This window comes from Neoarius graeffei, chromosome 5 (assembly GCF_027579695.1).
Source record: "Neoarius graeffei isolate fNeoGra1 chromosome 5, fNeoGra1.pri, whole genome shotgun sequence".
NCBI classification, from domain to species: domain Eukaryota; kingdom Metazoa; phylum Chordata; class Actinopteri; order Siluriformes; family Ariidae; genus Neoarius; species Neoarius graeffei.
The window spans coordinates 6,961,434-6,983,489 of record NC_083573.1 but is presented as its reverse complement, the minus strand read 5'-3'; the positions used below and the strand labels follow the sequence as shown (position 1 = coordinate 6,983,489).

The following is a 22,056-nucleotide window of genomic DNA, read 5'->3' as shown; positions in this document are numbered from 1 at the left end:
CTGTGGTAAATTTATCCAGTCATAATCTCCTGTGGTAAATTTATCCAGTCATAATCTCCTATGGTAAATTTATCCAGAAATAGTCTCCTGTGGTAAATTTATCCAGTAATAATCTCCTGTGGTAAATTTATCTAGCCATAACTTCCAATGGTAAATTTATCCAGAAATAATCTCCTGTGGTAAATTTATCTCGCCATAACTTCCTGTGGTCAATTTATCCAGAAATAATCTCCTGTGGTAAATTTATCTAGCCATAACCTCCTGTGGTCAATTTATCCAGTAATAATCTCCTGTGGTAAATTTATCCAGAAATAATCTCCTCTGGTTAATTTATCCAGAAATAGTCTCCTGTGGTAAATTTATCCAGAAATAATCTCCTGTGGTAAATTTATCCAGAAATACTCTCCTGTGGTAAATTTATCCAGAAATAATCTCCTGTGGTAAATTTATCCAGTAATAATCTCCTGTGGTAAATTTATCCAGTAATAATCTCATCTCATCTCATTATCTCTAGCCGCTTTATCCTTCTACAGGGTCGCAGGCAAGCTGGAGCCTATCCCAGCTGACTATGGGCGAAAGGCGGGGTACACCCTGGACAAGTCGCCAGGTCATCACAGGGCTGACACATAGACACAGACAACCATTCACACTCACATTCACACCTACGGTCAATTTAGAGTCACCAGTTAACCTAACCTGCATGTCTTTGGACTGTGGGGGAAACCGGAGCACCCGGAGGAAACCCACACGGACACGGGGAGAACATGCAAACTCCACGCAGAAAGGCCCTCGCCGGCCACGGGGCTCGAACCCAGGACCTTCTTGCTGTGAGGCGACAGCGCTAACCACTACACCACCGTGCCGCCCCCCAGTAATAATCTCCTGTAGTAAATTTATCCAGAAATAATCTCCTGTGGTAAATTTATCTAGCTATAACTTCCTGTGGTAAATTTATCTAACCATAACTTCCAATGGTAAATGTATCCAGTAATAATCTCCTGTGGTAAATTTATCTCGCCATAACTTCCTGTGGTCAATTTATCCAGAAATAATCTCCTGTGGTAAATTTATCCACAAATGATCTCCTGTGGTAAATTTATCCAGAAATAGTCTCCTGTGGTAAATTTATCCAGAAATACTCTCCTGTGGTAAATTTATCCAGTAATAATCTCCTGTGGTAAATTTATCTAGCTATAGCTTCCTGTGGTAAATTTATCCAGAAATAATCTCCTGTGGTAAATTTATCCAGAAATAATCTCCTGTGGTAAATTTATCCAGAAATACTCTCCTGTGGTAAATTTATCCAGAAATAATCTCCTGTGGTAAATTTATCCAGAAATAATCTCCTGTGGTAAATTTATCCAGTAATAATCTCCTGTGGTAAATTTATCTAGCCATAACTTCCAATGGCAAATGTATCCAGTAATAATCTCCTGTGGTAAATTTATCTCGCCATAACTTCCAATGGTAAATTTATCCAGAAATAATTTCCTGTGGTAAATTTATCCAGTCATAATCTCCTGTGGTAAATTTATCTAGCTATAACTTCCTGTGGTAAATTTATCTAACCATAACTTCCAATGGTAAATGTATCCAGTAATAATCTCCTGTGGTAAATTTATCTCGCCATAACTTCCTGTGGTCAATTTATCCAGAAATAATCTCCTGTGGTAAATTTATCCACAAATGATCTCCTGTGGTAAATTTATCCAGAAATAATCTCCTGTGGTAAATTTATCTAGCTATAACTTCCTGTGGTGAATTTATCCAGTAATAATCTCCTGTAGTAAATTTATCCAGAAATACTCTCCTGTGGTAAATTTATCCAGAAATAATCTCCTGTGGTAAATTTATCTAGCCATAACTTCCAATGGTAAATTTATCCAGAAATAATTTCCTGTGGTAAATTTATCCAGTCATAATCTCCTGTGGTAAATTTATCCAGTCATAATCTCCTGTGGTAAATTTATCCAGAAATAGTCTCCTGTGGTAAATTTATCCAGAAATAGTCTCCTGTGGTAAATTTATCCAGAAATAATCTCCTGTGGTAAATTTATCCAGAAATAATCTCCTGTGGTAAATTTATCCAGAAATAATCTCCTGTGGTAAATTTATCTAGCCATAACTTCCAATGGTAAATTTATCCAGAAATAATCTCCTGTGGTAAATTTATCTCGCCATAACTTCCTGTGGTCAATTTATCCAGAAATAATCTCCTGTGGTAAATTTATCTAGCCATAACTTCCTGTGGTCAATTTATCCAGTAATAATCTCCTGTGGTAAATTTATCTCTCCATAACTTCCTGTGGTCAATTTATCCAGAAATAATCTTCTGTGGTAAATTTATCCAGAAATAATCTCCTGTGGTAAATTTATCCAGAAATACTCTCCTGTGGTCAATTTATCCAGAAATAATCTCCTGTGATAAATTTATCCAGAAATACTCTCCTTTGGTAAAATTATCCAGAAATAATCTCCTGTGGTAAATTCATCCAGTAATAATCTCCTGTGGTAAATTTATCTAGCCATAACTTCCAATGGTAAATGTATCCAGTAATAATCTCCTGTGGTAAATTTATCTCGCCATAACTTCCTGTGGTCAATTTATCCAGAAATAATCTCCTGTGGTAAATTTATCCAGAAATACTCTCCTGTGGTAAATTTATCTCTCCATAACTTCCTGTGGTCAATTTATCCAGAAATAATCTTCTGTGGTAAATTTATCCAGAAATAATCTCCTGTGGTAAATTTATCCAGAAATACTCTCCTGTGGTAAATTTATCCAGAAATAATCTCCTGTGGTAAATTTATCCAGTCATAATCTCCTGTGGTAAATTTATCCAGAAATAGTCTCCTGTGGTAAATTTATCCAGAAATAGTCTCCTGTGGTAAATTTATCCAGTCATAATCTCCTGTGGTAAATTTATCCAGTCATAATCTCCTGTGGTAAATTTATCCAGAAATAGTCTCCTGTGGTAAATTTATCCAGTCATAATCTCCTGTGGTAAATTTATCCAGTCATAATCTCCTGTGGTAAATTTATCCAGAAATACTCTCCTGTGGTAAATTTATCCAGTCATAATCTCCTGTGGTAAATTTATCCAGTCATAATCTCCTGTGGTACATTTATCCAGAAATAGTCTCCTGTGGTAAATTTATCCAGAAATAGTCTCCTGTGGTAAATTTATCCAGAAATAGTCTCCTGTGGTAAATTTATCCAGAAATAATCTCCTGTGGTAAATTTATCTAGCCATAACTTCCAATGGTAAATTTATCCAGAAATAATCTCCTGTGGTAAATTTATCTCGCCATAACTTCCTGTGGTCAATTTATCCAGAAATAATCTCCTGTGGTAAATTTATCTAGCCATAACTTCCTGTGGTCAATTTATCCAGAAATAATCTCCTGTGGTAAATTTATCTCGCCATAACTTCCTGTGGTCAATTTATCCAGAAATAATCTCCTGTGGTAAATGTATCCAGTAATAATCTCCTGTGGTAAATTTATCTTGCCATAACTTCCTGTGGTAAATTTATCTAGAGTGTCAGCTACAATTGTCTACACCTTAACTATCTTTTGGCCACTTTCTACCCACTTTTGAACTATTTTTGTAGATCACAGTTTGTTCATCATTCATTGTTTTTTGTATTAATTTCTAGTTTTGTCGTTTACCAATAAATATCAACAGGCAATTGACATTGTAACCACATGAAAATCCAAATCAAAGGTTGCATGTCATTCCTTGAAACAAAACTTTATATTTTTATACCTAAAAATATAAAATGTCTCCTGATATTGTAATATGTGATAGATATTTACAACAAACTGCATATATATATTATACAGTGCTCAGCATAAATGAGTCCACCCCCTTTGAAAAGTAACATTTAAAACAATATCTCAATGAACACAAACAATTTCTAAAATGTTGACAAGACAAAGTTTAATATAACATCTGTTTAACTTATAACGTGAAAGTAAGGTTAATAATATAAATTTAGATTACACATTTTTCAGTTTTACTCAAATTAGGGTGGTGCAAAAATGAGTACACCCCACAACAAAAACTACTCCATCTAGCACTTTGTATGGCCTCCATGATTTTTAATGACAGCACCAAGTCTTCTAGGCATGGAATGAACAAGTTGGTGACATTTTGCAACATCAATCTTTTACCATTCTTCAACAATGACCTCTTTTAGTGACTGGATGGAGAGTGATGCTCAACTTGTCTCTTCAGAATTCCCCAAAGAAAATAATTTCTTTACACCACAAAGGTGAAGGCTACAAGAAGATCAGCAAAGCTTTACTTATCAGTCAGAATACTGTAGCAAAAGTGGTAAAAAAATTTAAGAAAGATGGAACTGCAACCATCTCACAGAGACGTCCAGGTCATCCACGGAAGTTAACACCTCGACAGGAGCATCTTCTGATGAGAAGGGTTGAAGAAAATCGGCATGCAAGTTCACTGCAGTTATCTAAAGAAGTAGAAAGCTAAACTGGGGTGACTATTTCTCATGACACAATATGGCGTACACTGCAGAGGAATGGCATGCATGGATGCCGTCCACGAAAGAAGCCTCTCCTAAAGCCCAGGCACAAAAAAGCCTGCCTAGAGTTTGCCAGGGCCCATGCTGACAAAGATGAAGACTACTGGGACTCTATACTCTGGAGTGATGAGACCAAGATGAATGTTTTTGGAACTGATGGTTTCAAAACTGTATGTTGTCGCAAAGGTGAGGAATACAAAGAAAAATGCATGGTGCCTACAGTGAAACGTGGTGGTGGCAGTGTCCTTATGTGGGGCTGCGTGAGTGCTGCTGGTGTCGGGGAGCTGCATTTCATTGATGGCATCATGAATTCACTGATGTATTGCTCTATACTGAAAGAGAAGATGCTACCATCACTCCGTGCCCTTGGTCACCGTGCACTTTTCCAACATGACAATGATCCTAAACACACATCTAAGGCCACTGTTGGATTTGTGAAGAAGAACAGGGTGAAAGTGATTCAGTGGCCAAGTATGTCTCCTGATCTGAACCCAATCGAACACCTATGGGGAATTCTGAAGAGACAAGTTGAGCGTCACTCTCCATCCAGCATCCAGTCACTAAAAGAGGTCGTTGTTGAAGAATGGAAAAAGATTGATGTTGCAAAATGTCGCCAACGTGTTCATTCCATGCCTAGAAGACTTGGTGCTGTCATTAAAAATCATGGAGGCCATACAAAGCACTAGATGTAGTTTTTGTTGTGGGGTGTACTCATTTTTGCACCACCCTAATTTGAGTAAAACTGAAAAATGTGTAATCTAAGTTTATATTATTAACCTTACTTTTTCCCATTATAAGTTAAACATTTTGGAAATTGTTTGTGTTCATTGAGATATTGTTTAAAATGTTACTTTTCAAAGGGGGTGTACTCATTTACACTGAGCACTGTATATAATTTTTTTTTCTGAATGGAATAGAAAAATCTGAATATTTCAAGCATGTAATTTTTTCATATGCTCGGAATTTAATTCTGGTCTAATTCTATTTATTGCAATAAGATTCCAAATACTCTATAAATCATTCCATTCTGTTATGAATCACAAAAAAAATTATTATAAATCACAGCACTTTTATTTTTTAAAGTACTTCATCTACTTCAACAATGTTACACAAAGATTGATCCATAGCAGTTGTAAATGTCCCTTAATTCCATAGGGTGTCGATAATGGACGACACCGGTGAAAGTGATCACGATTATCGACACCTCACGTGACTTCTCAAACGTTCATTTAGATACAAAATGGCGACTGTCAAATGAAAGAGTAAGAAACAAAGTAAGTTTAGACAAGTAGATCATAAAATATCGGTGAATTTGATCAACAAAAACATGTCCATGATCTTTCCACCATGCTTACCTGCAATGATAACGTCCGGGTTTTCCTCAAATTGCTGATCGCGCTAAAAAAAATTCCATCTCAGGTAACAAGCTGTGTCATCAGACGACAAGAGGCAAGGGCGGGTCTTCCGGTTGATTAATTAACCAATAATAACTGTTGTAACTGACACTCACCTTTGTAAAATTGTTTTTTATTGGTAAATCTGAAAAGGTGTCGATAATTATGGACTGTTGATAATTGTAGCTGCCGCTCTCATAATAACCTCCTGTGGTAAATTTATCTAGTAATAACCTCCTATATTTAATTTAACTAAACCTCTTATGGTGACTTTAGCTAGCAATAATACCGTGTTGTAAATTTAGCTAGGAATAACGTCCTGTGGTAAATTTAGCAAGCTGGTAATAACTTCCTTTAGCTAGTAATAACATCCTGTGGTAAATTTATCTAGCAATAATCTTCTGTGGTAAAGTTAACTCGTAATAACCTCCTATCGTAAATTTAAGGAAACTGCCTATCGTGGCTTTAGCTAGTAATAACATCCTGTTGTAAATTTAGCTAGTAATAACATTCTGTGGTAAATTTAACTTGTACTAACCTCCTATAGTAAAATTAGCAAAACCTCCTATGGTGACTTTAGCTTGTAATAACAAACTGTGGTAACTTTAGCTCGTAATAATCTGTGGCATATTTATAACCTCCTCTGGAAATTTTAGCTAGCAATAACCTTGTATAGTAACTTTAGCAAAATTTCATGTAGTAATTTTAGCTAGTAATAACCCCATGTGGTAAATTTAGCTCATAATAACATCCTGTGGTGTATAAATAACTAGTAATATCCTCCTATAGTAAATTTAGCTAAACCTCCTGTGGTGACTTTAGCTAGCAATAACATCCTGTGGTAACTTTAGCTCGTAATAACTTCCTGTGGTGACTTTAGCGAGTAATAACATCCTGTTGTAAATTTAGCTAGTAATAATATCCTGTGGTAAATTTAACTCATAATAACTTGCTATAGTAAAATTAGCAAAACCTCCTATGGTGACTTTAAATATTAATAACATCCTGTGGTAACTTTAGCTCGTAATAATTTGTGGCAAATTTATCTAGTAATAACCTCCTCTGAAAACTTTAGCTAGCAATAACCTCATATAGTAAATTTAGCAAAATCTCATGTAGTAACTTTTACTAGGAATAACCCCATGTGGTAAATTTAGCTCATAATAACATCCTGTGGTGTATATATAACTAGTAATATCCTCCTATAGTAAATTTAGCCAAACCTCCTGTGGTGACTTTAGCGAGCAGTAACCTCCTGTGGTAACTTTAGCTAGTAATAACATCCTGTGGTAACTTTAGGAATAACATCCTCTGGTAACTTCAGCTAGTAATAACCTCCTGTGGTGACTTTAGCTAGTAATAACATCATGTGGTAACTTTAGCTAGTAATAACCTCCTGTGGTGACTTTAGCTAGAAATAATCTCCTGTGGTAACTTTAGCTAGTAATAACATCCTGTGGTAACTTTAGCTAGTAATAACATCCTGTGGTGACTTTAGCTAGTAATAACATCCTGTGGTAACTTTAGCTAGTAATAACCTCCTGTGGTGACTTTAGCTAAACCTCCTGTTGTACCTTTAGCTATCAGTAACCTCCTGAGTTATTTTAGCTAGCTAGTAATAACCTCCTGGTGTAACTGTAAAGAGCAATAACCTCCTGTGGGATCTTATTTATCAATATTTATGAATGCTGTGGGAAATATTTGGGACATTCCACCGAATGGGTGCCATTTGCTTGTTGTACCACTCCCAAATTAAACTTAATTTGTTATATCTTTTCAACACTGATTATAATAACGCACATATTTAACTATTCAAAATGTGTATTGGTCAACTTCAGGCTACGTTATTTATTTTTTTACAAGGTTTGGAAGTCAAAGATGGCTGCATACTCTTTATATGAGTAACAGGACTGAAAGTAACAGGGCTGAGGTTTTAGCCTAGGATTAGCTAATACATGGAATTAAGCCACATGGCGTCATCGCTAATAGCATGACCACACTTAGCACATTCTAGTGATTTACCAAAAATCTGTATTTTTAAAATAAACAAATATCTTCTAAGAAATAATTTAAGTAACAGGACAGTATGTTGACATTGACCTTATCAGTCAAAGTTAAAAAAAAAATCATCAAATATATAGAAAAGTAAATGAGAGAACTAACTTTTGGTCTTCCCATGGCCTTCAGAAGACATAACTGATGTAACTTCCTGTTGAGCATGTGATTTATGGAATGTTCCAAATTTGTCAGATGGGGTAATATGTTTGGGTAACAGGACTGAGTGAAAACCCAGGGACACGACTAAAATCTGTATTTTAACTAAGATATTGTGGATTTCTTATGAAAAAAAAATATTTAAACCATGGATAGGATATGGAGTCACACAACAGTGCAAAAAAAATACTGTTTCTGAAAGATTTTAATCATAATATTTCATAGTTAAGTATAAAGTTAGAGTGCGGGGACAGGTAACACATGCTATTTTTCAGTGTTTTAGGTAGTTTTTATTAATCCTTACAATTATATATCTTAAATTTGAAATCAGATCAATGTGCAGGACATTCTGCGTAATAAGGAAATGTATTTTAAAGTACATTTTTATGTGCATTTATACATATAATTTTCTAGGGACGGAAATGGCACCGATTCGGTGGAATGGCTCATTTAATTTTATTCTATATTTTCTTGATACAATTTTGCAGTGTCGCTGTTTCTGATGTGTTTTGTTCCCATTTTCTTCATTTTCTTTCATCACATGCACAGTGCTGGGAGACACGTGTTGGGCAGGAAATGTATAAACTGACACTGTTCGACTTTCTTATTACAATTGTGGTGATGCTACTGGTGGAGTTTCCTCGCAGGTTAGTTAGATACCTTTATTTAAATAAAACAACAGGGTAGTCCAATCAGTGGCTTTACTCCTCTGCTATCAAAAGGAGCCCTGTCTGTTCTATTATTTCTCTTTGTTTATCAGTCATAACAATTTTAAAAATATAAAGTGAACAGAATATTCTGATTTTGGTTTCATATGAAGATTTTTTTATGGTGGACGCAAAGATTTGGACCTGATGGGTGTGTGTGTGTGTGTGTGTGTGTGTGTGTGTGTGTGTGTGTGTGTGTTGCAGGCTGGTAGTGGATCACTGCTCATGTAAGCTGGCTCAGTGGGTGGGTCGTCAAGAGTTTGATGTCGCATCAAATGTCTTAGGGCTTGTTTACGGTCAGACTGTAGTGTGGAGTGGTGCTTTGTTCTGTCCGATACTGCCGCTCATCAACACCATCAAGTTCATTATCATATTCTACTGCAAAAAGGTACTATTATTATTAGTAGCAGTAGTAGTAGGAGGAAGAGGAGTAAATAATTAGTAATAGCCTCTTATTTAAATAATGACACATTGCTATCTATTAAAAACAAGTACCAATATTTTGACACCCCTCCTTAAGTCTGTCTACCCTTATCTTTCTATCTGTTCTTCTGTCCATCTGTTTAACTATTGATGTGCTTCTCTCTCTTTCTCATTTTTTTTCCAGGTCACTCTATTCCAAAATTGTCGTCCGACGGTGAAGACGTTTCGCTCCACCAGCTCCAACTTCTTCTTCTTCCTGGTTCTTCTCTTTGGTTGGGTGCTCTCCAGTGTGGTACTCATTTACAGCATAGCTAGGTGAGTCAACACACACACACACACACACACACACACACACACACACACACACACACACAGACACACTGATTCATAGTTAGAAATCTTGCTATTTCACATGCTGGATGATTAGTCAGCTAGTTAGCTATGGGCTTTACAAAGATAATACCAAGGAAATCACTCCATCATCATTATTATTATTATTATTATTATCATCTGCAGTATTCATCCGTCCTATGGCTGCGGTCCTTTTCGTTTCTCCCCTTCCATGTGGACCGTCGTTCCTGATTCCTTCCATTCACTGTCCAACACAACACAGGAGTTTCTGCTGTATGTGGGTTCACAGGCTTTCTCCATCCCTCTCTTCATCATATCATGGTTAGTGATCTATCTATCTATCTATCTATCTATCTATCTATCTATCTATCTATCTATCTATCTATCTATCTATCTATCTATCTATCTATCTGTCTGAAATGTCCTGAAGAGTTTTATTCCTCTTATACCACAAAAAGACACATCATTTTTATCCATTTATAATTGCACTTCATGTTGTGGAAAATAATAATAATATTGCAGCAAAGTCCTCCATCCTGAAGATTTTCCCAGCTTACCATCTGACTGTTACAAGCGCTGACACTGGAAACTCCTTCCATAACTGTTAAATGATCATTGCCTGACAGAATATGCCACCACATCATCAATTACACACGTTTTTAAAAATCTGTTTATGTGGAGCATCCTCCAGACAAGAGTTAGCCGTCATGATAAAAACGATAACATATGCACTCACCGGCCACTTTACGAGGAACACCCATCCACCTGCTGGTTCCTGCCGTTCTCTAATCAGCCGATCCCTTGACAGCAGAACAATACATCAAATCATGCAGATACAAATCAAGAGCTTCAGTGAATGTTCACAATGTTCAGTCATCAGAATGGGGAAAACTGTGATCTCTGTGACTTTCACTGTGGCATGGGTGTTGGTTTGAGCCAGATGGACTGGTTTGAGTATTTCAGAAACTGCTGATCTCCTGGGGTTTTCACACACAACAGTCTCTCGAGTTTACACAGAATGGTGCAAAAAAACAAAAAACACTGAGTGAATGAGTGAGGGACAGTTCTGTGGGTGGAAACAAACACCTTGTTGATAAGAGAGGTCAGAGAAAAATGGCCAGATCGGTTCAAGCTGGCAGGAAGGACATAGTAACTCATATAATAATTCTTTACATCTGTAGTGAGCAGAAAAGCATCACAGCATGCAACAGCAGAAGATCATATTGGGTTCCACTCCTGCAAAGAAGACGAAGCTTAGACTCAAGAACAAGTTCCTATTAAAGTGGCCAGTGATATGTGTCAGTCCACCAGATTTTTATACCAGATGCCCAAATTATGGATTTTAAGTTATACCTGCTGCATTAAACTACCAAGCCCCCTTTTGCAGGAAATACAAACCAAAGTGAAATTGGACCAAGGGAAGTTACTGTAAATCTGACATGAAATCATGTGCATGCAACCCAAAATGGTCCATTTTCCAGGCACTGACTACAGATGATACAGAACCTTGTGAATCCATCAGGAGACAATCTTGACTGTAGATTATTGGCAAATTTCCCAGATCTGTTGAGCAACAGACCACAAAATGCTGCTCGGAAGGTCAAGAAAACACGTGGTGAACTATTAGCGCCACCGCGTGAATGCTGTGCAAAAACTGCGCTCGCATGATCGACGCATTTTCACAACAAATCAAAATGTCGATTTTTATGGCAGAAGGAAGCTCTATCCTTGTCTCGGTCGTGAATGATGTTAAAAGTGGTAAATGTATCCCGTAGGGGCGCTACTGAGGTGGTTATTCGTTGATAGTGACTGGATCAGCCAGCGAAAATGGTGCAAAATATTGCGTGCTTTTCAACGCCGTTTCTATGCATTCTGTAAATAGAGCATCTGGTACAAAAATCCCGTCGTGCGACACGTATATTTATTCTGTCCACATTCACTGGATATGAGCAATCGTGTACTCTGATTGGCTACTCTACTACTAGGATATCAGCTCATATATCGTGAATAGAGAGGAGCGTGTCGCTGAATCAACCGAGGACGAAATAAAAACTCCACTCGAAAACAAAACCCCAAAAAATACAAAAAAGCAACGAAACATGGAATAAAAGTATTTGATGGTAAGAATGTATCTTTTTTATTTTTCAAAAATTATAATAATTGTACTTTTTACAAATTGCTGCTGTCATTTCCATGGTTTGTTTACGTTCTAAGCGGAAATGATTTTGTCAGATGTTTTGTATAAAGTTTTTATTTATCGAATTTGCAAAAAATAAAAAAAAATGCTCTGTGAATGTAGATAGAATAAAACAGTTATTCAACTCAATCTTGTCGTACATAGCTTATAGCCAACTCGACGCTACGTGCCTTGTTGGTTATCAGGTCATGTACGACTCGATTTCGTGGAATAAGTTGGGACAAAGTACAAATTGTAAATAAAAATGGAATGCAATAATTTACAAATCTCAAAAACTGATATTGTATTCACAATAGAACATAGACAACATATCAAATGTCGAAAGTGAGACATTTTGAAATTTCATGCCAAATATTGGCTCATTTGAAATTTCATGACAGCAACACATCTCAAAAAAGTTGGGACAGGGGCAATAAGAGGCTGGAAAAGTTAAAGGTACAAAAAAGGAACAGCTGGAGGACCAAATTGCAACTCATTAGGTCAGTTGGCAATAGGTCATTAACATGACTGGGTATAAAAAGAGCATCTTGGAGTGGCAGCGGCTCTCAGAAGTAAAGATGGGAAGAGGATCGCCAATCCCCCTAATTCTGCACCGACAAATAGTGGAGCAATATCAGAAAGGAGTTCGACAGTGTAAAATTGCAAAGAGTTTGAACATATCATCATCTACAGTACATAATATCATCAAAAGATTCAGAGAATCTGGAAGAATCTCTGTGCGTAAGGGTCAAGGCTGGAAAACCATACTGAGTGCCTGTGATCTTCGGGCCCTTAGACGGCACTGCATCACATACAGGCATGCTTCTGTATTGGAAATCACAAAATGGGCTCAGGAATATTTCCAGAGAACATTATCTGTAAACACAATTCACCGTGCCATCGGCCGTTGCCAGCTCAAACTCTATAGTTCAAAAAAGAAGCCGTATCTAAACACGATCCAGAAGCGCAGACGTCTTCTCTGGGCCAAGGCTCATTTAAAATGGACTGTGGCAAAGTGGAAAACTTCTGTGGTCAGACGAATCAAAATTTGAAGTTCTTTATGGAAATCAGGGACGCCGTGTCATTCGGACTAAAGAGGAGAAGGATGACCCAAGTTGTTATCAGCGCTCAGTTCAGAAGCCTGCATCTCTGATGGTATGGGGTTGCATTAGTGCGTGTGGCATGGGCAGCTTACACATCTGGAAAGACACCATCAATGCTGAAAGGTATATCCAGGTTCTAGAGCAACATATGCTCCCATCCAGACGACGTCTCTTTCAGGGAAGACCTTGCATTTTCCAACATGACAATGCCAAACCACATACTGCATCAATTACAGCATCATGGCTGCGTAGAAGAAGGGTCCGGGTACTGAACTGGCCAGCCTGCAGTCCAGATCTTTCACCCATAGAAAACATTTGGCGCATCATAAAACGGAAGATGCGACAAAAAAGACCTAAGACAGTTGAGCAACTAGAATCCTACATTAGACAAGAATGGGTTAACATTCCTATCCCTAAACTTGAGCAACTTGTCTCCTCAGTCCCCAGACGTTTACAGACTGTTGTAAAGAGAAAAGGGGATGTCTCACAGTGGGAAACATGGCCTTGTCCCAACTTTTTTGAGATGTGTTGTTGTCATGAAATTTAAAATCCCCTAATTTTTCTCTTTAAATGATACATTTTCTCAGTTTAAACATTGATGGTGTCTTTCTTGGTGTGATTTTGGATCATAAAGTCTGCTGGAAACCTCATGTAGGATACATACGAGCAAAACTGGCAAAGTGCTCGGCAATTCTGTGGAAAACAAAACATATTCTTGATTGCAAATCTTTGCATACTCTATATTACTTGTTATTTTTGCCATATCTGACACTGCGTCGAAGTCTGGGGAAACACCTACAAAACCACTCTGCAGCCGATATGTACAATACAGAAAAGAGCAATAAGGACAATAAATAAAACAGGATACAGAGATCACACAAACTCACTATTCGTAAAATCACACATGTTGAAATTTATGGATCTGGTCAAATTCAGAACAGCACAAATAATGTACAAAGCGAGAAATAATCTATTGCCAAAAAATATACAAGGAATGTTTAGTGAGAGAGAGGGGGGATATAATCTAAGGGGAGACCTAAATTTTAAAAAACCAAAGGTTCGAACAAATATGAAAAGCATGTGCGTATCGAGCTGTGGGGTGACTTTATGGAACAGACTGGAGACAGAAATAAAACAAAGTGCAAATATAAATCTGTTTGAAAAAGGTACAAAAAAATATTTTTAAACAAGTATATAGAAGAGGAAGTATGTTAATGGAGGATGATGAGGGATAAATAGAATAGGGTTGATTGTTATATTAGAACTAGCTTAGTATATGGTATATATTTATTTATGGGGATAGTTTATATCTTCATATTTACAGGGATAGGTATGTAGTAGATATTTATTTTTGTAATTATATATTTATATAGAGGGGCAGCACGGTGGTGTAGTGGTTAGCGCTGTCGCCTCACAGCAAGAAGGTCCTGGGTTCGAGCCCCGTGGCCGGCGAGGGCCTTTCTGTGTGGAGTTTGCATGTTCTCCCCGTGTCCGCGTGGGTTTCCTCCGGGTGCTCCGGTTTCCCCCACAGTCCAAAGACATGCAGGTTAGGTTAACTGGTGACTCTAAATTGAGCGTAGGTGTGAATGTGAGTGTGAATGGTTGTCTGTGTCTATGTGTCAGCCCTGTGATGACCTGGCGACTTGTCCAGGGTGTACCCCGCCTTTCACCCGTAGTCAGCTGGGATAGGCTCCAGCTTGCCTGCGACCCTGTAGAAGGATAAAGCGGCTAGAGATAATGAGATGAGATATTTATATAGATATTCATGAAGTGTATATATGGTATATATTTTTATAGGTGTATTAATGTAGTTTGGATTTCGGAGTAGTTAAAAAGGGGTGGGAAATTAAAAAAGTATTGTACTTCTTCCCACTCCTTTTTCGAACAATGTGCGGTGTTTTGTAATGTCTTAGATCTTTGTTATTTTATTTTTTTTATTTCTCGTTTTCTTTATGTACAAATAGTTACATACATTTTTATACATGTTCGAAATAAAAATAAATTCATTCATTCATTCGATGTCATCTATGTTCTATTCTGAATAAAATATGGAATTTTGAAACTTCCACATCATTGCATTCCGTTTTTATTTACAATTTGTACTTTGTTCCAACTTTTTTGGAATCGGGGTTGTGTATGTGTGTGTGTATATATATATATATATATATATATATATATATATATATATATATATATATATATATATCACAAAGTAAACGACCAACTTTGCTCTTCTGCAGTGTGATGATGTGGTACATGGCTGTGTTGGTTTCGGTTTATGGGAAAACTGTTAATCTGCTGAAGAAACAACACAAACTGGTAAGTGCGTCCTGCTGTGACACGCTGCAACCAATCATGGATCTATCGTTATTTTTTCATGCTAGTATGTGGGCCTGCGTCTCCATGAAGGCACCAATTTAAGAGATATTACTTTATCAGCTTCCACTCGATTGCAATGAACCCCATAGATTAAAAGTTTATGTAGTTTGGGGGGGGCGGGTTCTTTTTACATCTCGATGATATTTTACATGTAAATGTAAATGTTCACTCAATGTATGAATCCAAAACTGCTTTCTGTTTGCTGTTTCACGTGCTTTCTGCTTGTCGATACAGGAAGGACGGGATAAACAGTTCCTGGTCAAACAGATCAAGGAGCTGAGTGCAAAGGTTTCCAGAAACAAACAAGAACCACAACTAAGAGATGGCAGAGGAACGAGAAATAGCAGAGGCCCAAGAGATGCCGGACCGAGATGGGGAGAAAACTACAATCCTGCATTCGAGCCAGATGAAGAACCGACAATGCCAGCGAGAGACTTTAGGAATAGTGGCTTTTATGCAAGAGGCTTTTGACATTCCTGTTCAATGAATCAAAATGGAGTCATAAATGATGCTGTTATTGTTTTCCCTAACACTTCATAGAGGCAACATTTACGTCACGATTTGCTTTGCTTCATGTCTCGCAGCCAAAATCTACTGTGAATATCGTGTTTGTATGTGAAGTAGGATGCTCATGGAAATATTTTTAGAACTGTGACTGCTGTGGGGTTTTTTTTCTTTCACTCCATAGCTACTCTCTGAGAAGGCTTACTAAACCATACGCTGTAATATAATGTAAAAAAAAAAGATAATTATCAATAAAATATATGTGTAAATATCAGACGATTGAGTTATTATTGCTTTAATGATTAGTTGCAGAAATTATTTGGAATATTAACTTGAAATTCGTAAACTGTTTGAATAATTTGTGAAGAAGACAAACCACTGGGATTCGCTTGATGATCGTTCTCGATCTTGGGCGCCATCTTGTGATTGTCACCCACTGAGCTCCATATCAAATCTGTTATTGATAGCGAATGTGTGATCATTTTTACAGCCCCGCCTAGCAGTATTGGCACCCCTTAATTTTATTCACAACTTTTGTAATATCTCCAGAAATAAATGGAAATGGACACAATTTGCAATACTAAGATCTTTTAATTGAAGGTCCAAAGGAACTGAAAAGTTGTTTTCATTCAAAATAGGCATTTTAATTTCTAAGACAACAAAAAACAGAAATACAGCAGGTGCAGGAATATTGGCACCCCTCCTTAGTATTTGGTTGCACACCCTTTGGCAGCGATGACGGCCTCCAAACGTTTCCTGTAGCCATCAATGAGCTTCTTGCATTTGTCTTGTGGTATTTTCTCCCACTCTTCCTTCGCTATGTGCTCTAGGTCTTGGATATTTGAAGGATTCCTTCTGCCAATGGCAGATTTCAACTCCCCCCAAAGATTCTCAATTGGATTGAGGTCAGGACTCATTGCTGGCCATTTCAAAACAGTTCATTTTTTCTTTTCTAACCATTTTTGTGTGCTTTTAGATGTGTGTTTGGGGTCTTTGTCCTGCTGGAGTACCCAAGATCTTCGCCTCAAACCGAGCTTTCTTACACTGGGCAGGACATTTTGCCCCAAAATCTGTTGATAAACTTCAGATTTCATAATACCTATGACACAGGTAAGGCCTCCAGTCCCAGATGCAGCAAAGCAACCCCACAGCATTATTGATCCTCCACCATGCTTGACTGTTGGTAGGGTGTTCTTTTCTTTGAATGCTTCGTTGCAGCGCCTGTAAACATACTGCCTGTGAGAATTCCCAAAAAGCTCTACTTTTGTCTCATCTGTCCACAGGACATTTTCCCAGAAGGACTGTGGCTTGTCCAGGTTCTCTTTCGCAAACTCCAGACACTCCTTTTTGTGTCCTTTTTTTCAATAATGGGGTCTTCCTTGGCCTCTGCCCATGTAGCCCTGCTGTGTTGAGTGTGCGCCTTATGGTGCTTCTTGAAACAGTTACCCCAGACTGTTCCAGGTGGGCCTGCAGGTCCGTAGATGTTAACTGAGGTGATTCTGCCACCAATCGCACCAACCTTCGACGACTTCTATCATTGATTTTTCTCTTACCCCCACGCCCAGGGAGGTTCTTGACAGTTCCATGCTTCAAATATTTCTTAATAACATTATGCACTGTTGACACAGGGATACCAAGCTCTTTGGAGATGGCTTTATATCCTTTGGATACTGCCTGTGAGAATTCCCAAAAAGCTCTACTTTTGTCTCATCTGTCCACAGGACATTTTCCCAGAAGGACTGTGGCTTGTCCAGGTTCTCTTTCGCAAACTCCAGACACTCCTTTTTGTGTCCTTTTTTTCAATAATGGGGTCTTCCTTGGCCTCTGCCCATGTAGCCCTGCTGTGTTGAGTGTGCGCCTTATGGTGCTTCTTGAAACAGTTACCCCAGACTGTTCCAGGTGGGCCTGCAGGTCCGTAGATGCTAACTGAGGTGATTCTGCCACCAATCGCACCAACCTTCGATGACTTCTATCATTGATTTTTCTCTTACCCCCACGCCCAGGGAGGTTCTTGACAGTTCCATGCTTCAAATATTTCTTAATAACATTACGCACTGTTGACACAGGGATACCAAGCTCTTTGGAGATGGCTTTATATCCTTTGGAGCTCTTGTGTTTGTCAACAACTGCATTTCTTGTTTCTTCGGACAGCTCTTTTGTCTTCACCATTGTGAAAAAGGGACTGAGTGAAACAGTTGGTTTTTCAAAACACAAATCTCATCATTCATTGGCCATTTCATGTCACATGGGCACAGACAGGTCTTCACAGGTGATTTCCATTTGTAATTTACCATAGGTGAGTCAAATTAGGTTTAGTTAGGTTAGGTTTTAGGACTAACAGCAAAGGGTGCCAATACTAGTGATACAGCAAGATTTACCTTTTTCATTTTTTTCACTCTAATTGTTTATTTTTTTTATTTTGTTGATACTTTGCTCTTTTATATTAACCACGAGCTATCTGTAGAAAAATTCTGCATCACTACATCACTTTTGTTCAGGAGATGCTTAACTTTAAGTACATAAACTTCAAGGGTGCCAATACTACTAGGCGGCACTGTACACACATGTGCACAGCACCATTTGCGTGTACCCCCTATAGGAAGAGCAAAAAAAAAAAGCTGTCTCATCGTCTTGTCTATTTTTGTTGAAAATCTGACATTGATATCTGGGATGAACACTGTCCCTGCTTGTACTCAGTGCAATATGTATACCGTTCCTACTTATTCAGGTGACATTGAGCATACAGTAAATCCTCTAATACTGGCCTGTATTCCATTACTGGCCGGGACTCTAATATTGGCCGGTCTCGCTGTCGGAGGAGGTAAATAATGGCCGGACTCTAATGCCGCTTTTCCACTACAAACGCGGCTGAGCCGTGCCGTGCCGAGTCGAGCTGAGTCGAGCTGAGCGGGGCTGTTGGAGTTGCATTTCGACTACAACCGCGCTGAACCGTGCTGGCTGGAAGTGGGTGGACACATTGGGTGGAGTTAGCGAAAGTGGGTGGACGTCATGTGATGCCGTTAAGCAGCGCAAACAGTGACATCAGTGACAGTGGCGGAACAAGTCAGAGCCGGGCCGGGGGCGGGGCAAATGACCGGGCCCTTTATTAAAGCTTATCATAACATCATTTTAGGCTACAAAATGTCCGCAACTGCGGTGTTTACCAATTTCAACACTACCGGGTGCAACTATGTTATTTAGTACATCAAGTCCTTCAAACGAACATGTAACTCAGAAACAAAAAACATTAGGATACTGTACATGGCTCATAATAAAACATCAATAGCCTATACTGCGCACATTATTTGAAGGGCATACGAATGAGCGCTCAGAGGTTGCAACGCTGACAGGAAGAGTCAGAAATAAAAGGAGTGCGGTGCAAACCTCACTGAATGCACTGTGTTTACCAATTTCAACACTACGGGGTGCAACTATGTTATTTTGTACATTAAGTCCTTCAAACGAACATGTAACTCAGAAACAAAAAAAAACATTAGGCGACATACTGTACATGGCTCATAATAAAACATCAATAGCCTACTGCGCGCATTATTTGAAGGGCATACGACGAGCCTTGCGCTCCGCGAACTCGTCCACGATGCTCTGTATGTCACTGATTCAGTGAGCTTTTAAGCGGTAGTCTCACGACCCGAATAGTAAACAATAAACATGGAGGACATGGAGTCGTTAGTGTTGCTGGTCTTGGTGCTGTGGCTTGTTGTCACCGACAACGCGGACAGATACTGGCAAGAGCGTATAGATGAGGCGAGGCGCATAAGGCTTCAGAAATTCTCGTAATTCGTAATTCTTCTTCTTCCGGGTTTGCGGTGTTTACAGATCCCAGCGCGCTCGCGGGGCGTGTGTGGGCATGTGAGGACACTCCTCCTCACCAATCAGTGCACAGGGGAGTGTCTGCTCACGCCCCCAACCTCAGTCGGCACGGTTTGGCTCGCTTCAGCCCCACTCCAAAACGGTGCGAGTTTTAGGGGCTAAGCAGGGCTGAAACGAGCTGAGTCGTGCTGGTTTTTGGTAGTCGAAACGCGAGCCGTGTCGGGCTGAAGTGAGCTGAAGCGAGCTGAAGTGAGCTGAAAAAGGGTAGTGGAAAAGGGCCATAATACAGGCCGGGGCTATAACCAACGATGTTTCTGAGATCATAGTGGCCTTACACAATCGTTCCGATCTGAAAGACAATTGTGATCAGTGGCGCCGCCAGGCGTATGGCCGTACGCACTAGGCGTACCTTGGGGAGAGAGATATATTTTTTTTTTATTATAATTGTTACCTGAATGCTTTGGCAATGCAACATAATTTGAAAAAGAGAGAGAGAGAGAGAGAGAGAGAGAGACGTGTGTGTGCCGGCGCATTTGTGTGCTTCAGGAGTGGGCGGGGTGTGCGTGACCAAGAAAGCTCATTGGTCAATGCAGATATACTTTTCTTGCACCACTGAGATTCTCTCCAGTTTTGAGAAACGGAGACAGACAATCGTCAGTAGTCAGAGCTTGTGCGAGAATTTATTGAGAAGCGAGTCAAAAATGAGTAAACGAACCCTGAAACAAACGAGCTTGTTTCAGACTTTTACGAAAAAGTCCAAAAGCAGTGATCCAGGGGTGTCATCTGCTTGCCAGTCCTCTCCAGTATCAGCTAGTAACACGGCACCGGCAGCTTCCACTCCTCCGCAACCGAGCAGCAGTGCGCTGCAGCTGGATGCGAGCTCAGTTCCTTTGAGGGAATTGCCTTCATCTACCTCTGAGTTTGAAACTAGCCATACATCCAGTGAATTTCATATAAGAACACCTACATCTCCCCATGTCCCTTACGATCAGAAGTAGATGGTTGCTCCACCTTGCTGACAAATGAGCCATCAGATAGCTTTACTAATGAGCCACGAGTCAGCCCGCTATCACTGACATCAGATTTATCAGACATAGGTAAACTTCAACCAGATGCCTTAAAATGTGCACCGGACTCTGTAAAGCTCAATGTCCTACAGAACCGCTTCAAACCAGACAGAGGGTGGGTGGCTCCTTCTACTCTGATTTTCGGTAAACTCAGAAAAATACCCGAGGAGTTTTTCAGCGAGTCTCTGTACCCCACGTTGCGCTACAGTGTGTGTCAGAGTCGTGCGTGCGGTAGTGCTGAGCAAGTTCACTACATTCTAATCGAGGCTATAAAGAGTTTATTGTTTATTGTCGTGTGTAGTTCACATATGTTGTTCAAATATCAGCCTGTGTTCATGGAAGGCTATTGTTCAATTTCAAGTTAAAGTTCTATCGTTGTTTTGTGTATAAGCCTATAGATCGACTCTTCATAGAAACTGCAGCACGCAAGCGTTTTTTTTTTTTTTTTTTGGGGGGGGGGATTACACCGCTAGTGCGTACCTTACAGTTCAACCCTGCAGGCGCCCCTGATTGTGATTACCGGTAGGTCTGGTGGTAACCAGGCAACCAAGCATCAACTTGACTCGAACGTGAGACTTCAGTTTTCAGTCACCAGCATCTTTTTATTCATTCCACTGGTAGTCTGTTTTGCTCAAATAGAAATAGAGGCCTGCCTCTAATTCTGGCCTCCTTCCAATAATGGCCGGGACCAAGATGCACTTGAGTGAAATAAAGGCCCCGGCCTATATTAGAGGATTTACGGTACCTAACAACCTGTGTCCCCCCCAAAAAAAATCTGTCTCTCTGAGTTACATGTCGGTCCTGGGATCAAGATGCTGGCCTCTTCTGCTCCTCGGACCTGCCTGATCCATCCTGGTGCCCTGTGTCTGGTTGGAGTCTCATCGCATCGCTCCTGTGGAGGGCGGCCCCATGTGGACAGTTGGGGGTTGCGCCTGGAGGACGCGCTGGACTCTTGCAGTGGTGCTTTTGTGTCTGGGGACTGCAGTTGACTTGCTGACTTTAGGACTGCAGTTGACTTGCTGACTTTGGGACTACAGTTGTTGTGAACGGTTTTGCGCTCGGGTTTCCGTCGGTGGGGGGTTTATAGCATCAACGAATCTGACTTAATGTTAGGACTGTTAATGTTATAGTCATGTTGTCTGTTGTTGCCCGGATGGGTTCCCTTTTGAGTCTGGTTCCTCTCGAGGTTTCTTCCTCATGTCGTCTGAGGGAGTTTTTCCTTGCCACCATTGCCACAAGCTTGATCATTGGGGATAGATTAGGGATAAAATTAGCTCTTATTTTAAGTCGTTCAAATTCTGTAAAGCTGCTTTGCGACAATGTTTATTGTTAAAAGCGCTATACAAATAAACTTGAC

At 39.4% G+C, this 22,056-nt stretch overlaps 1 protein-coding gene across 2 annotated transcripts in view; it reads left to right on the top strand.

Moving 5' to 3' along the window:
* tmc4 (transmembrane channel-like 4) overlaps positions 1–15,956 on the top strand; it is a 37,577-nt gene extending 21,621 nt beyond the window's left edge. For both annotated transcript variants that reach the window (XM_060920378.1, XM_060920377.1), the window contains 6 exons: positions 8,708–8,805; positions 9,070–9,253; positions 9,473–9,603; positions 9,805–9,960; positions 15,159–15,237; positions 15,532–15,956. In XM_060920378.1, the coding sequence (XP_060776361.1) occupies positions 8,708–8,805; positions 9,070–9,253; positions 9,473–9,603; positions 9,805–9,960; positions 15,159–15,237; positions 15,532–15,768 (885 nt within the window). In that variant the 3' untranslated portion in view covers positions 15,769–15,956. The remainder of the gene's footprint in view (positions 1–8,707; positions 8,806–9,069; positions 9,254–9,472; positions 9,604–9,804; positions 9,961–15,158; positions 15,238–15,531) is intronic.
* Positions 15,957–22,056: the final 6,100 nt, after the last annotated feature.